The sequence below is a fragment of the Typopeltis vanoorti genome, chromosome 2 (assembly GCF_054136105.1).
Source record: "Typopeltis vanoorti isolate ZY-2024b chromosome 2, IOZ_Tvanoo_1.0, whole genome shotgun sequence".
In the NCBI taxonomy this organism is placed as follows: domain Eukaryota; kingdom Metazoa; phylum Arthropoda; class Arachnida; order Uropygi; family Thelyphonidae; genus Typopeltis; species Typopeltis vanoorti.
The window spans coordinates 63,130,556-63,146,853 of NC_143550.1; the positions used below are offsets into that span (position 1 = coordinate 63,130,556).

Genomic DNA, 16,298 nt, shown 5'->3' on the forward strand with positions numbered 1-16,298 from the left:
GTAGTTATTCAGTACTGTTTTTTGCAGTATACTCTACAAGTGTGTGTGTGTGTGTGTGTGTGCGCGCATGCGCACATGTGTTAAAGTGGAGAATCCTATGCCAATCGACATCAGAAAAACACCATGCTATCCTACCTGAAAATAATATGTCCATTATATTCTATCCCTATAACTAATTAATCTTCTGCCAAGCAAGTCTTACTGATACCAATTACTTTTGGCTACGTCAAGCTGACCAATGCCAAATAAACTACTCCCCTGCATTTCTGATGCTTTGCATACACGCATTTTAACGTCCTCCCCTTGAACCCAAATTATACTTTCATGATGTAATTACCAATCCATTCAGATTCAGAACTTCAGAAACTGCACTCAGCATTGCATACTCATTCACATTTTATCCACTTTTGTCTATTCATTCTTTTATATTTTTTACAGCACTCTGTTTCACAGTTTTCATCATTAAAAATGGTCACTTCGTTTTCCTACTTTTGAGACATGTCTTAAATTTCTGGAACTTGCAAAATTTTTCTGACACACTCTCTATCCCTTTTTGCTTTCATACCATAAGCCATTCACCCCTGATAACGAGTACACTGAAAACATACTATGTACAAAATCCTCCATGTTAAACTCTCTGAATAAGGGCAACTTGGCTGCCATTGCTGTTCTCATTGGTGCCACGTAAAACAATGTCATATATATAAGATAAACAACACACTCAATTGCATAGACATAAAACAATGAAATACTACTAATAATGATATCTGTGATATTGTGAAAAGTTTTCTAAAAACAAAAATCAACTGTCTGTAATGCTATGTTCTTCTTGCAAAACTTCCTTATATTCACATAAATCCATTTCTTGATATCTATCCTTATACTATTCACTCTCTTTACATCCGATCTCACTAATATCATATGTATAAATACATATACAATAAATAATGTTATTTATTATTAAGAGTGAATTGCTATTTATCTCAGATTCCAAATCACTTATCTCTGACTAGTCACACTGATGGGCAAGAAGCTCACAACATCATCATCATCAGTGCAACTAGTGCTAGGAATGAATGATTGGCATTATAAAGCAGATAATGAATTGCAATTGTGTGGCTGGATAACATGCGATTTACTGTTAAACTTTCCAAGAAATTATTTTCTTGTTTACTGTATTTGAAGAAGCTCTCTTCCTTTTTCTTCTAATTATTTTTACAAGACATCTCCAAGGAGTCCAAGAACTCACTGAGGGAGGTGACTCCACTCTCCAACTCTCTGTCTCCACATTTAATCCACCAAATACACAGAACTGCTACTACCATCATGATCTACATACAATGCCAACTACTCCCAACCAACATCACCTCTAGTATTTTTTGTCTATAAATTGTGTGTGTATTCTCAAGGCCAATTTGCCTATACATGGGATTATAAACCCAAGTTTAAGGGAGAAAAAATTCTGCTGACTCCCTATGAAATTGGCTAATTCACCTTCAATTGAAAAAAAAAAAAAACACATATAAAGATTCCTCTCTTCACAACAAGAATCAAATTTAAGTCTTTTCCAACCAAAGGGAGCAATATACCATAGTTCTTCCAATTGCGCTAAGGAGGTGCTTCTTCTTCTTCCTAAAATAATACTTTCAAACTTGATTGGCATACTCTTTGGGTTCAACATAATATTTTGTTAATATTTTAACTTCACACTTGATGGTTAAACAAATGCTTTTCAGGTTTACATACTTTGTTAGAAAATAAGCTACCCATGCTTCATGTTTTCCTAAGGACAACCATGAAATGTTGAGCTGTAACTTTATAAAGATATCTGTCCTCTAAAATAGAACATTGCTCATCAAGTTCTTCTTTAATCAAGAATAGCAAGCCAACATCACTGCTATAACCATTTAAAATGGTTTTATTTATTTTAAGTCATTACACTGAATAAATTGAGAAAAGTAACTTGATTGGCAACCATTTAAAAATAAAGCTCTGCTCACATTACATTACATTACATTACTGAGAGGAGGTTTATGACAATTATATCACCAGTTTAGCAGGCTGTAATTAAAACTGTTTTAGCTTCATGAAAAATTTGCCACATGAATAATAAGCATACAGAAAGTGCTCCAAGTTTAATAAGACCACTAATATATTATGCTTATATGAATAGGAAGTGAAATTTTATATAGCAAATGGATCTTAAATTCATTACTCATATTATTCCTAACACAAGATTACTGACCTGCATAATGTTTTTATCCCAAAACCATTTTTAATGTTAACAGTTTCATCTGACTCTATTTTAAAACCCTGATCCATTAACAACACACTGTGTACTTTTCCATCCCTAGGTGTTATATATGTAAGGAATGTATCCTTTAATATCAGCCATCTAAAATAAAGAACATTTGTGATCTTAAATTTAATTCAAAATAAACAGTTTTAATTCAAAGAGAAATACAAAAATCACAAAAAAGAAAAATTTCATGAAAACAAGTTAATTTTATTTCACTCTCTTATAAACACATACACACATATGAGGGTGGTCTGAAAAGTTCTCAGCCTAACAATGAAAAAACGAATTTATAATTTCAAAATTATTTTGATTTTCAACATAATCTCTCTTAAGATTAATACATTTATTCCAACGATGCTCCATCTAAATTATCCTGTAGTAGTTCTCAGTAAGATCTTCAAAATAGCCCTCTACAGCTACAATCACCTCTTGATTCGAAGAAAAACGCTAAGCAGCGAGGACGAGTTTTAGTTTTGGGAAGAAATAGAGGTCAGAGGGAGCCAAATCTGGGGAATAGGGTGGATGTTCCAACAATTCATAGTGCAGATCTCTTAATTTTCCCATTGCTAAAACACCTTTGTGGACAGGTGCACTGCCTGATGAAAGATGATTATTGTCTTCTACAAATCAGGTCTTTTCTGATGAATTTTTTTGTCTAGTCTAGTTAAAAGATTGGAATAATATTCAACAGTTATTGTTTTACCCTTTTCAAGATAATTAATAAACAAAATGCCTTCAGCATCCAAAACACCGATGCCATGACCTTTCGTGCTGAGTGAACTGACTTTGTGTTCTTTAGCATTGAACAACCGGCTTCTGTTCACTGTTTTGACTGATGTTTGGATTTTGGTGTGTAATGGTGAATCCAAGTCTCATCCATAGTAATAAATCGATGTGCAAAATCAGTTTTATTCTTGTTAAAACGCTCCAAGCAATGTTCAGAGATTTTCATGCGAGAGTGTTTTTGATTTGCTGTGAGTAAGAGCGACACCCATCTTGTGCAAAGCTTTTTCATTTGCAATTCTTCATGCAAAATATATCCTACATGTTTTTTGAAATGCCTATAGTCTCAGCAATTTCACGCACTTCAATTCGCCGGTCATCCATCGTGTTCATCAATGATCAATGATTTCTGTTGTTGTTACACTTTTTGGATTTCCTTTACATGGATCATCATCAAGGCTGGTACGGCAATATTTAAATTCTGCAGCCCATTTCTTAATTGTCGAAAACAAAGGAGAAGAGTACCCATAAACTTTTATGAACTTCAAATGAATTTCTTTTGGCATTAAACCTTCTTTTACAAAGAATTTTATAAAAGCATGATACTCAATTTTATCTATTTCAAGGGATACAGACAACACCTTTGCTTCAGACAGCTGTATAAAATAAACTACTTGATAGAATCTTTCTTTTAAGGTTACACGGTGATCAGCATTCATATTTATGAATTTAGGGACACAAAACACACATGTTGAAAAGATTATTTTACTGATTAATAATAAAATAATAACTTGACGTTTCAACCCCTGTATTGAGATCATCAACAGAAAGATACATGTGTATAAGAACCAAGCTACATGCTGTTGCACTCTATACAGGTAAATTACATCTACGTTGTTAACTAATCTTTTTTCTTAGTCTGCCTCTAGTGATTAAAAAAAAAACAATAAAAACTACAATAAACTCTGCTAAAGTCCTCACGTACTAGGATTCTTCTGGAATTATACAGTTCATATTGTTATATTACAATTACCTTCTGGATTTGTATAGTAAGGTTGCTATTGAATGTTCAGGAAAAAAAAAAAAAACACTTCACTAAGTCTTCTTGTATTGAGATTTTTCTTTGTGGTTGCTATGAAGGTTGCAGATGAGTCCTCCACATTCTTGGAATGGTTAGACCATCATTTTTATTCAGATTCGGATCATGTTTGAGCATTTCACATGCTTAATTGAATTTCTGTCGAACCAGGTTTTGGTTTGGTGTAGGGACTTGGTACCTTTCCAATCAATTCTGTGGTATGTTTGGAATGTGTGGTCAGAAAGGGTGGTTTCCAAAATGGAGGTTTTTTATATGTCATTTGTGTTCATCCTTCCTGATCCAATCAAATAAACAGCCAATTAGGAAGGATAAACACAAACGACATATAAAATACCTCCATTTTGGAAAAACCGCCCTTTCTGACCACGCATTCCAAACATACCACAGAATTGATTGGAAAGGTACCAAGTCCTTACATTGAACCAAAACCTGGTTCGAGCGGAAATTCAAAGAAGCATGTGAAATGCTCAAACATGATCCGAATCTGAATAAAAATGATGGTCTAACCATTCCAAGAATGTGGAGGACTCATCTGCAACCTTCATAGCAACCACAAAGAAAAATCTCAATACAAGAAGACTTAGGGAAGTGTTGTTTTTTTTTTTTCCTGAACATTCAATAGCAACCTTACTATACAAATCCAGAAGATAATTGTAATATAACAATATGAACTGTATAATTCCAAAAGAATCCTAGTATGTGAGGACTTTAGCAGAGTTTATTGTAGTTTTTATTGGTTTTTTTTTTTAATCACTATAGGGCAGGCTAAGAAAAAAGATTAGTTAACAACGTAGATGTAATTTACCTGTATAGAGTGCAACAGCATGTAGCTTGGTTCTTATACATATGTATCCTTCTGATGATGACCTCAATACAGGGGTCGAACGTCGTTATTATTTTATTATTAATCAGTAAAATAATCTTTTCAACACGTGTGTTTGGTGTCCCTAAATGCATAAATATGAATACTTGATAGAATGACTTGCAATTTCACATGGATGCTTATGACAGATGTACCAACTTAAAAAAAACAATCTTGCTGATGGTGTTGCCATCTATGGTCGAGGCCGAGAACATTTCAGACCACTCTCGTATAGATTCAGATGTGTGCAAAAAGTATACGCTCAAACTAATAAAAATTTAGTGTTGGCTAACTTTGACGTATTACTTTAATATCCTCCCTTTTTCTCATTTTTTTAAAAGAAAAGCAAGAGAATGTAAAGTGAATATTAAACTCCAGAGGATAAGAAGATCAGCCAAATTGAAAATTTTGGTTTATGAGTTATTATTATTTCTCAGTCATCTCCATGGAGCCAAATACCCATTAAGGGAGACCCACTCAAACCATTGTTCACACAATACATATCTTACCTTTCCTTGAACTCATTAACCAATGAAATTAACCACACACAACCTTTAGAACCTAGGAGGACATCATGTTGGAGGTTTAATGGAATATTTACAGAACTAAGAAAGGATTAAAAACTAATTTTAATGTTCCAATATTTCATTTCAGTCACTGAGACATCTTCAGGGATTACAAATACCTCTTGTAACACAAACACAAAGGCAACACAATACTAAATGAAACAGATGGGTGACTCCAAAGTCCTATATAGGTAGTGTGTCCCCTATGGGTATTTATGAGAAATCCCACTTTACATCCTACCATCTACAAATGTCCACAGAGGGCACACTACCTACATAAAACTTCAGAGTCATCCACACAATTCATTTAGTATCGTGTTGTGTATGTGTGTTACAAGAGGTATTTGTAATCCCTCAAGATGTCTAATAGTGGAAGAATTAAATTAAAATTTTAATCCTTTCCTAATGCTGTAAATATTCCATTAAACCTCCAACATGCCATCCAACCATGTCTTAAACTGATTCAATGTGTCTACATTCACAACACACTCAGGCAATGCATTCAACTCACCAACCACTCTCCATGCAAAGAATCTTCTCATTTCAAAGAATCTCCTCTGCTCACATCCTCAATGTAGAGTTTCCAGAGATGGCCTCTTGTTCTCCCCCCCCCCCTGCCTTTTCCCATTCTATGAAAAATCTTCTCCATGTTAGCCTGATAACAACCCCTGACTAACATATGTCTTGGTCACATCCCCCTTCCTCTCCCTGAATATGAGGAGGAGGAGGGATAAGACAGGTATTATCAAAAGCCTTGTGCACCAATCATGCACAATTTGTTCTTCTAAAACTCTTCCATTAGAAGAATTAAATGAAATAAAACTCACCCTATCACTTAACAGATATAAAAAAAAACAACAATACAGAAAACAATTAATAATTATCATTCCTCTGCCAGACTGCAATCTGATGCTAAAAGGATCCACATATACCTTAAAGGGACTTCTGAACAAATAACAATGATTTTCCACAAATATGATCTGTATACTACTTTCAAACCAGCCCAGAGGTTATCTTCTTTCTTACCACCTATTAAGGATAAATTATCACCTCTGTCCTTCCTGATGTTTATCAAATACCCTGTTCCTGCCATTCTTGCTACTCTGGATAGCCTGACCGTTCTGCTGAAAGTAGAATCCAAAAACATCAAGATAATATAAGATTTCTGGAATCAGAAGGTTCAGGCCTTGATAATTATGCCATTGACACTAAACAAGAGTTGAGTGGAATCAAACAAACATATTGAACTACAATAGGTTTTAATTTGATCATGTATAACTTGAATTGTGTGAAGCATTACACCAGCATCCTAATCTTAATAAAACAGACTGTATGCCTATTTCTAAGTTTGGGGAAGTAATTGCTATTAATTGTTTATAATTTTTAAATTACATAACTATACCTATTTCCCTGGAGCTTTAATATTATTTCCTCTTGCTCACACAGCTGTGAATGAGAGGCATGGAATTATGCATATGCTGTATGACTTGTTCTTGTGTTCATAATTTAAATGATGTTGCCAATTGTTTTCTCCATGAATGATGCTCATGATATATTAAGCAAAATATATAGAAATATTTAATAAATATTTCTAGTGTCCTTCACATGCATGAAACCATTTTTTAAAAAATATTATGTCTACCATGCATATCCATGAATAAATATAAGGCTGGATGAATGGCTGTATTTTGTGATTTCTTATATGTTCAAGTTCCTATTGAAAAGGCTAAATACCTTCACTGTTGTAATTTTTGAATGAAGAGATTGCCTGTGTGAAGATTAGATGAAAAGCTATTCTTTATTTGTATGGAACTGACAGTTGTTTGAGTGAAAATGCTGAAACATTCCATAGTTTTCTGCTTCAATACTGGATAGCTGAGTTTTTTGGATACTTGCTTTAAGTAGTAACTGAATGTGCTAAAAGTAAAGTATGTATTGAATACACAGGTATAAGCTGTCATTTTCTTGTGTGACCGTGTGCAAGAAAATCTGTTGCTGGTGTTTCCCCTCAGTGAACTGAACAAGTGATGAGGAACTTGTGTCTTGATTTTCAGAGAAAGATTGCAAAGTTTTCTGTTATGCTTGTTTGAATCTCAAACTAAAATGTTTTAACTTCTGTCCTTGCAGATATTTTGTATTTTATGCCAGAAGATCCAATATTCTAAGGTTATGAATGTGTGTGATTGAGTAAAAGGATCGCTACAAATATCTCACCTCTCCTCCTATTCACCAAGCATTCCCCTTCCTAATATATCCTCATCACCATGAAAATAAGGTGACCAAATCTCTATACGATAATCCATATGAGGCATGATCAAGGTCTTAAAGAATGGAAAAATGGCCTCTTTATTTCTTCGTGTTAAGGTCTCCACATCATTGCATAACTTGATGTGATGAATTCATAACTTGTGCAAAGTAATCCCTGAACTTCAGGTCCTTGCCCATCACCATTCCCAGATCTACCATCTCCTCAATCTACTTCAAAATTTCCCCACAAAGTGTATACTTTGCATCTCATTATTGCCTACCAAATTTCAGAACTTTATACTTTGCACTTTGCAATACTGAACTAACCAATTTTACTCACTTGCATACCCATTCAATCTGTTCAAGTCCTCATCTATTTGATTCCTTACCATTCTCTCCAGTTTTGCATCATCTGCAAACAGTTGTATATCTCCATTTAAACCCATCCCCAATTAATATATCCTCATTAATATAAAAGTTAAACAACAATAGTCCCAAAACTGATCCCTGGCACAGGCACACACTAGATATTCTAGCCTTTTGGAATACTGCACTGCATAACAGTACTTGCTGATACCTATCTGACAACCAGTCACCTGTCCTGCAAATTCATTAATCTTGTATCCATCTGCTTCAATTTAGTTACCAACTTGTTGTGTGACAATCTATCAAAAGCCTTTGCAAAATCTAAGCATACCACTATATGTGCATCTTACTTGTCCAACACATTTGTCACCTTGTTATAGTATAAAAGTAAGTTGAGAAAGCATGATCTCTCCCTTTAACATATCCATGCTAACAATTCCAGAGAATACTGCTGTTATCAACCTAATTCTATATTCTAGTTCACATCAACCTCTCCAACAACTTAACTAGAACTCTAGATATACAGATAAACCTATAATTTCTAGCCTTAGCTTTATCAGTACTTTAGCAAAGCAGGACAATTTTACCTTCCTTCTACTCCTTTCAGACATTGTTGTTGCAACACTCTTGTTAACAGATAAGCCAAGGCTGATGTTAACTCCCTTAAGACACATGGTGAAATGTCATCAACTCCTTTTGCCTGATTGATATCAAGTTGATTTAATTCCTCATACATCTCTTATTACTCACTAATAAGTTATTTTCTTCCAATTCCTCCACAGTCGACGTGTAATGATTTTATGCTAATGAAGATGAAACACCATGATGGACTGCTCACTGAATACCTCGACTATGAGCTCTACTGCAATTATCAATTGACCGTTTTCATCCATTAGCATCATTGCCATAATCATTCTTTATGTTTTACTTGGTGGATTTGCTAAATTTTGCAGTCTTTAACAAATGAGCAACCTTCCTAGCCCACTATAAATTACAGATGCCAGGAAATTATATTCTTGGTTTCATCCTTTATCCAAGGGTAAGCAAACAAAGTTTGTGTGTGAAGTCACTTCATGACTGGTTTACTTGCATATCGAGGTCAATGATTTCACATCAATTGCCTTAGTATTCCATATGGGATACTAAGGATAATATCCTAAGGTACTAAGATATAAATATAAATTCTAAGGATAGTACCCCCATATGGGATACTAAGGCAATTAATGTGGTCATTAGCTTCTATATATAAGTAACCAGTCATGAAGTGACTTTATGTGCAAACTTTGTTTGCTTACACTTGGATAAACGACGAAATCAAGCCTTAACATAACACCTAAGATAGTTTCTCTCAAGAATACAAAAAATTCATTTTCCTTATTCCCAAATGCTACCTCTTCATTCCAATCCATATTACTATAATAATCACCTATAATGATCACTCTTTCCTTGCTAACTAACTGAAGTTTCTTATGCAGTTGGTCATTGCTAACCTCTACATTCACTGGCCTATAGCAACATCCAACTAAATATCTCTTCCTGTCAACTGCCACTTCATGCCGTACTATCTCAAGACCACTGTAACTATTTCCCCCTTGCAGCTCTCTTATGGGGGCATAATTCCCCTATACTATAAACAGCACTCTCCCTCCCTTTCTGTTCTTTCTAGTCTTGTGAAACCAGCATTCTCTTCCATTTCTATTTGCATCTGGATATCATCCTTGTTGATCCATATTTAACTTCTTCCAACAATTTTTGGGAGATTAAACTCAATCATTGAAACAATTTCATTTATTTTATTTCTAATGCTCCTAGCATTCATAAATAAACAGAACAGTTCACTTTTAGGTCTATAACCAGTCATACCTATGCCATGTTTAAAGTGTCATACCTCCTACCTGCCCATGCTCAATCACCATTAATCCCCCCCCCTCACTTATCCCATATATCTCCTCACACTCAACATTCCACCCATATCCCAGGCCATCCCATTTCTCTGCTGATCATCCCCATATATACATTCACTATTACTTCCAACATATACTTTCCTTATGCATTCCCTGTTTTCTCACCATCTCTCATACTATTACTATTTCCATTAACAAGCACTTCAGTCTCATCCATTTGCCTCTCCTACTCTTTCACTTCACCTCATACTTATTATTATTACTCAAGCCTCATGGAGTCAAGAGAGTCATCATGGGAGGACCTTCCTAGGAAACACAAAGTCTATCATACCACTCCATGAACTCATTGACTATTCTTGCTCTCACCACTCTATCAGGCAGTGCATTCCATTGTTCAACCACACCCCACAAAAAGAAACCACTCCTCACCCTCTTGCTCACAGCTTCCTTTTGCAACTTCCAGGGATGGTCCACCCTTGTCATCACTTCTTCCTGCTGTTCCACCAAGCGAAAGAACTTCCCAGTGTCAACCCTGTAACTACCTCTCAACAGTTTCAAAGTCTCAGTCATATCACCTCTCCTTCTATCTACCAAACTCTGCAGCCTACATTCCCTCAGCCAATCCTCATAACTAATATTGTACAGTCCTGAAACCATCTTTGTTATCTGCCTCTGTAACGTTTCCCACATTTAATTTATCCCCTTCAAATCCTGGGGACTAAATTTGAGAACAATAGTCTAAGTGTGGTCTGATCAGGGTCTTATACAATGGAACGATAACTCTTTTATCTCTGCAAGTCAATGTCCTCCTCAGTATTGCAGCAATCCTCTGGGTTACTTCACCACCTTTGCAATATGTTCCCTGAATTTCCATTTTCTATCACTCATCACCCCCAGGTCTCTTGTCTCCCCTACTTTCTCCAGTTCAGCTCCTCCAATTGCGTATGCAACGTCCCATCGATGTATCCCAAACTTCAAGACTTTACATTTTGCTGCATTAAACTGATAACCCCATTCATTCGCCAATCTATCTAGTTTATTCATATCCTTTTCCACAGCTGCCACATCTGTACTATTACTGATAACTTCCCAACTTAACATCATCCACAAACAGAGTTTGCGGATGATGTGCAGAGTTGTGAGTGATTGGAATGCCTTGCCTGAGAGTGTGGTGTCTGCAAGGAGTTTGAATGTGTTTTAGACGCGGTATGATGAGATGTGTGTGTGAGATAAAAGGACCTCCTAGATGAGTCTTTGACTCCATGAGGTCTTGTTTAATAATAATAATAATAATAATAATAATAACAACTGAATATCCCCATTGTCAGTGCCAGGTTATTTTGCACCCTAGGCAAAGTTTACAAGTGTGCCCCTTATTTCACAAGTGCGCCCCTTATTTTATAAACTAAAATGTTTCTAATTGACATTAAACAAAATAAAATTGTCTTTCAGGTTAAATTAATAGGACTTTTTTTATTTTCTTTTTTAATTAATTTCAAAATTCTCTGTTATAATTCATTTACAAAAAAAAGTTATAAAATACCGAAATTTAATATTTTAAAATGTTAACGTTTTAAAATATTTATCTTAACTGAATTTTAAATAGCGGTAAGTTCAACATTTAGGTAAGGAACAAAAAAGAACTAAAAGTTAAACAGTAAAATAGTGTGATGTGTGAGGGATAAGGAAAAAGAATCGATACCTAAATCATATATCACTATTTAATTTTGATATTTTAGTAAAGTATGAATAAAGCATAGCTTGAAGTTTTGCACCCTCTTGTGGCTTGCACCCTAGGCAGTTGCCTAGTTTGCCTAAATGGTAGCGCCAGCCCTGAATATCCCTTGAAATCCATTGACAATGTCATTGATATAAAGGTTGAACAATACAGGTCCCAGTAGCGAGCCCTGTGGAACACCACTTGTAACCTTCTGCCTCCATGATATCACTGCACATTTTCCTTGTTTCATTTCTTATTTTTAAAAAATCATTCTTCAAATCTTGCATACTTAGCAGTTTCACTCTCTATCATTCCCACAGTCTCGTTCTCTCTTATTCTGCCATTCCTTTCTTTCTTTTCACTACTCTTTCATGAATTTGTTTACTCATTCCTACTTTCTTTTGCTTCTATAATCTCACTTGCTTTTGTTTTTTGTTCACACATTATTTCATTCTCAGTCTCACTCACTTTGTTCCATTATTCATACAGTTTTTTTGCACTCAAATTTATGCTGGCTTTTCTCTCAGTTTGCTTAGCATTTGCTAATAGCTCATATTCCAACAAATTATTGCATTTTCAACAAAACCATATTTTCTTTCATTTGCTGTTCAGTCTGACTATGAACACAACACTTCTTTCACATTTCCCTCATACATACATGTTGCAATCATGACATCAAGCAATTCTCAAATTCTCAGTCTACATCTTTAATTACATTTGATCTTTGTGCTGTGCAGCATGCAGATCTTTAGATCTGCATGCTTTAGATATGATTTATCATATCACCATTTTGTTTCATTCAAGACAAGCTTCAAAATTCAGTAAAAAACATCACAGTATCAAACCCACAAAAACCACTAAATTAACTATATACAAGAGAGTTTTCAAACCAATTTTAACTTATGGATCTAAGAGCTGAGTTAGAAATAAAAACACTTCATCAAAGACTAGAGACCGAAGATATGAGAGTCCTGAGAAAGATTAGGGGCATGAACAGATGGCATCAATGGCAATATCATATTAAAAATGAGGAATTAGGAAAGAACTTGACATTGTTAGCATCCAGGAATGTGTTAGCAGAGCTAATCTCAGGTGGTATGGTCACTTAAACAGAATGGGAGAGGAAAGATTAGCAAAACAAGTGTTCTCTGCCAGGTTAGCAGGAAAAAGTTCCAGAGGAAGACCAAGATATGGATGGATTGATATGGTAAAAAGTGCCTCAGAAGATAGAAACATAAGATTTGACAATGTCTTGACAGATAACAGATTGATTTGGAGGAAAATTGTAGATAGGAAGTTAGTAATAATGTAAATTTTTCATGTAGTACTATCATATCCTGTACACCTCCTTGAGGGTATATATGTCAGGAATTTGATGATGATGATGAAAAACCACATTAAGCTGCTACACTAATTATGATAAACATGATTCTACTAAAATGCAATCAATATTGCCAATTACTACCCAAAATAGCACTTATCTTTTCTGGAGCTGTTCACCAACAGCCTAGTACACTGCAGCCTATATACTGTTGGATCCTACTTCTTCTCAATCTATGCTTTGGATTCGACATAATTACTATTACGATGTTCTTAACTAATTGATAAGTTGTAAGTTGATTTCTAATTCAAATATAGAGAAAATTTATATTTAAAGACTGTGCCACTCTATATCTGAATTAGTTCAAGAATTGAAGAAAAATCAACCTTCAACTATTTCTCCTTAAAATTATATACTGGCCGAGTATATTTGACTTACTTAATTTACCCACTTTGGTTCGAATATTTTATGAATGGCGCAGTAAAAGAGATTCAGGCAAAATACAACTTTAGATAAACAAAAACAAACATTTAATTTAGAATCACAAATTTTACACTTAAATTCAAATCAGTAATTAAGATATCCCAAACATTTTAACTCCTCAGGTAAATTCAATCATTCAACTCATACAATGGTAAATCAGTTATCTCTATAATACAGTCTTCTCACAGTTCCTTAAGTTCCAAATACGAAAAAAATTGCAGTAACACCTCTTCACAAACAAACACTTTTAAATTTACACTTCAGCTAATTTCCAAAATAGTTACTGTTAGTATAAGGAAATTCTAGGATGAAACTCACACACTTCTCTGTATAGGAATATTAATGGTTGGAATAATCTTACCAATAATCTTCTATCTTCATCCACTTATACATATACACTTTTTATAACTGTAAACACTTTAAACAGTAAACGGCACTTGTTAAATAAATTCTTCTAAGCAATAACTGAATTAATCATTGGTCACAAAACACATAAACAAACATTGTTGCATAAAGTACTACTGATCACTCATGAAATAAGGCAACACACAATAATTCTTAACTTGAGGTTTTATATACACAGTTGTTCATTCCTCCTGCATTCAAATAATTCTTTAGGCACTATAATTCTAAACACAGCTAACGGTAAACTTCAACTTTACGGCCTCTACTACTCTAGTAACTCCATGCTTTATTTCAAGATTCTGTGTGTCCTTGACAGGTCGCCCCTGAAATTAAATCTCAACTCAAGTATTGCTAGTCTATTTAGTAGTCACTCAGCTGTCTTCCGTAGCTATAATTGTTATTCTACAACTTATTAGCTAACCGCCTCTCGACTAGTAGACTTTATTTAGCTGCTTGAGTGACTTGTCGACTCGCTATTATCACACTGTTATTCCCGAATGCTCCAATTCCAACCTAATGCCAATCCTCTCCTTTTTCTCTCTCTTAATCTAATCTCTCTCTATATATTTTCAGCGTTCTTCCCTTTTTATATCCCTTCTTCCCGCCTAAATTATTCTCGTGATTTCTTTCTAAAACTCTTTTCAATAAACCTTCTCCTCACGTGGTGTTCCAAAATGTGCTCGCTCACTTATATATGTCTCCATGACAACCAAACAAAATATAATAAAATTGAGGTATTGCATAACGCTAAACTTCTACAAATAGGAATAAATAAAGAATATTTACATTTCAATTAATGCGCAGTTAAATTATCAAATACAAATTATTATATTATTAATATAGTAATAAATAAAATAGCTTAATAATATTTAATACAGTCCTTTCATTATTAATACATATATCTTTGATTAATTAATTAAATATTAGATAAAATTAAAGGTAGTTATATGTACAGGTAGTTATATGTTTATAATAAAGGTAGTTATATGTTTATAATATATGAATATTAAATTATAAACAAGTGAATTACATTAAATAATATTTACAAGTCTAGCCTATGTGATGGAAGATCGTGTTGGATTCTGAAACAAATAATAATTACTCCAATCACTATATAATCAGAATCCAACAATACATATCTATACAGAAGTTTTCATATGGCTGACTACCAATCAGGTGATCATCTCTTGGTGATTCTCACAAAACGGAGAGAAAAATGACACCCCATTTACAATAACATCATCTCAGGATATGATCAAATCTAAGACACTGGACTCTTGTATGTCCTCTTTTACATACTATCTATGATAGTTGTTCCTCAAAAACTGAAGAAATCCCTTCTCCTTATTCACACATGCAATCTTTTCATACCAATCTATACTAACCATAATTATAATCACCCATACTCTGGTTTGCAGCAATTCCATTTTGTGAATCCTTTCTTTTAAGCTTGCACGGTGATCCGAATGCATTTTTGAAAATTATGGAGACAACTACCGTGTTTGAATAAAAACTTTAGTTTAATATAACTGAAATCTACATTCGACGTTTCGACCTTTATGTCAAGGTCATCTTCTGGAGCATACAACTATACACAGAAAACAAGCTACACTACAATCAAACTGGTTTGTTACAGACACTGACCAACCGCTACAACAATTGTTGGCCTGACCTCTGGTGAAAAAAAAAATTATACATCAACGCTAGAGTCCTATTATTAGTATTATCTGTTGGTTGTAGAAATACACTGGGCACAATAACAAGTATCTATCTATATACATATATTAACATCATGTACATTCCAGCCAGTTGGTATGGAATGGTTTCTAATACTAGCTGAAGATTGGCTAGAGTCCTGACTTATGCTGGATCTTATATATTAGGTAACACACATTCAGCCTACCTTTATCAAGGCTCAGGACAGGCATATGGCTGGGATGTATTCGTGACTGTAATCCATGAATGTTCAAGGGGCTGGTTTGCCTGTTCTGGAAGATAAAAATCCTGAGTTTCTGGGTGAAAAAACCCTCCCTACTCCTGTATGAGACCGGCTAACTCACCTTTCCTCACGTCACTGACAGGAATCGAACCCAGGTCTTTCCAACCAAAGGGCTTTGTCTATACTGACTGAGCTATGGAAGCTCGACATTAAACCTACTAAAGAAAATTATCTGAGTTATTATAATTATTTATTTATTTGAATAGTGCATTAGCATCTTAGACTATTAATGTGTCAAGTCAAAGATTAGATTATATTAATATATAATATAAACAATGTATAATGTAAAACTGGTATGCAAAAA

The 16,298-nt window shown here is 34.4% G+C and overlaps 1 protein-coding gene across 1 annotated transcript in view; it reads right to left on the reverse strand.

Moving 5' to 3' along the window:
• Positions 1–16,298, reverse strand: part of LOC150109090 (phospholipase D1-like) — a 558,765-nt gene that overhangs the window by 398,918 nt on the left and 143,549 nt on the right. The window contains exon 4 of the mRNA XM_090405612.1: positions 2,246–2,395. Coding sequence (XP_090261738.1) covers positions 2,246–2,395 — 150 coding nt within the window. The remainder of the gene's footprint in view (positions 1–2,245; positions 2,396–16,298) is intronic.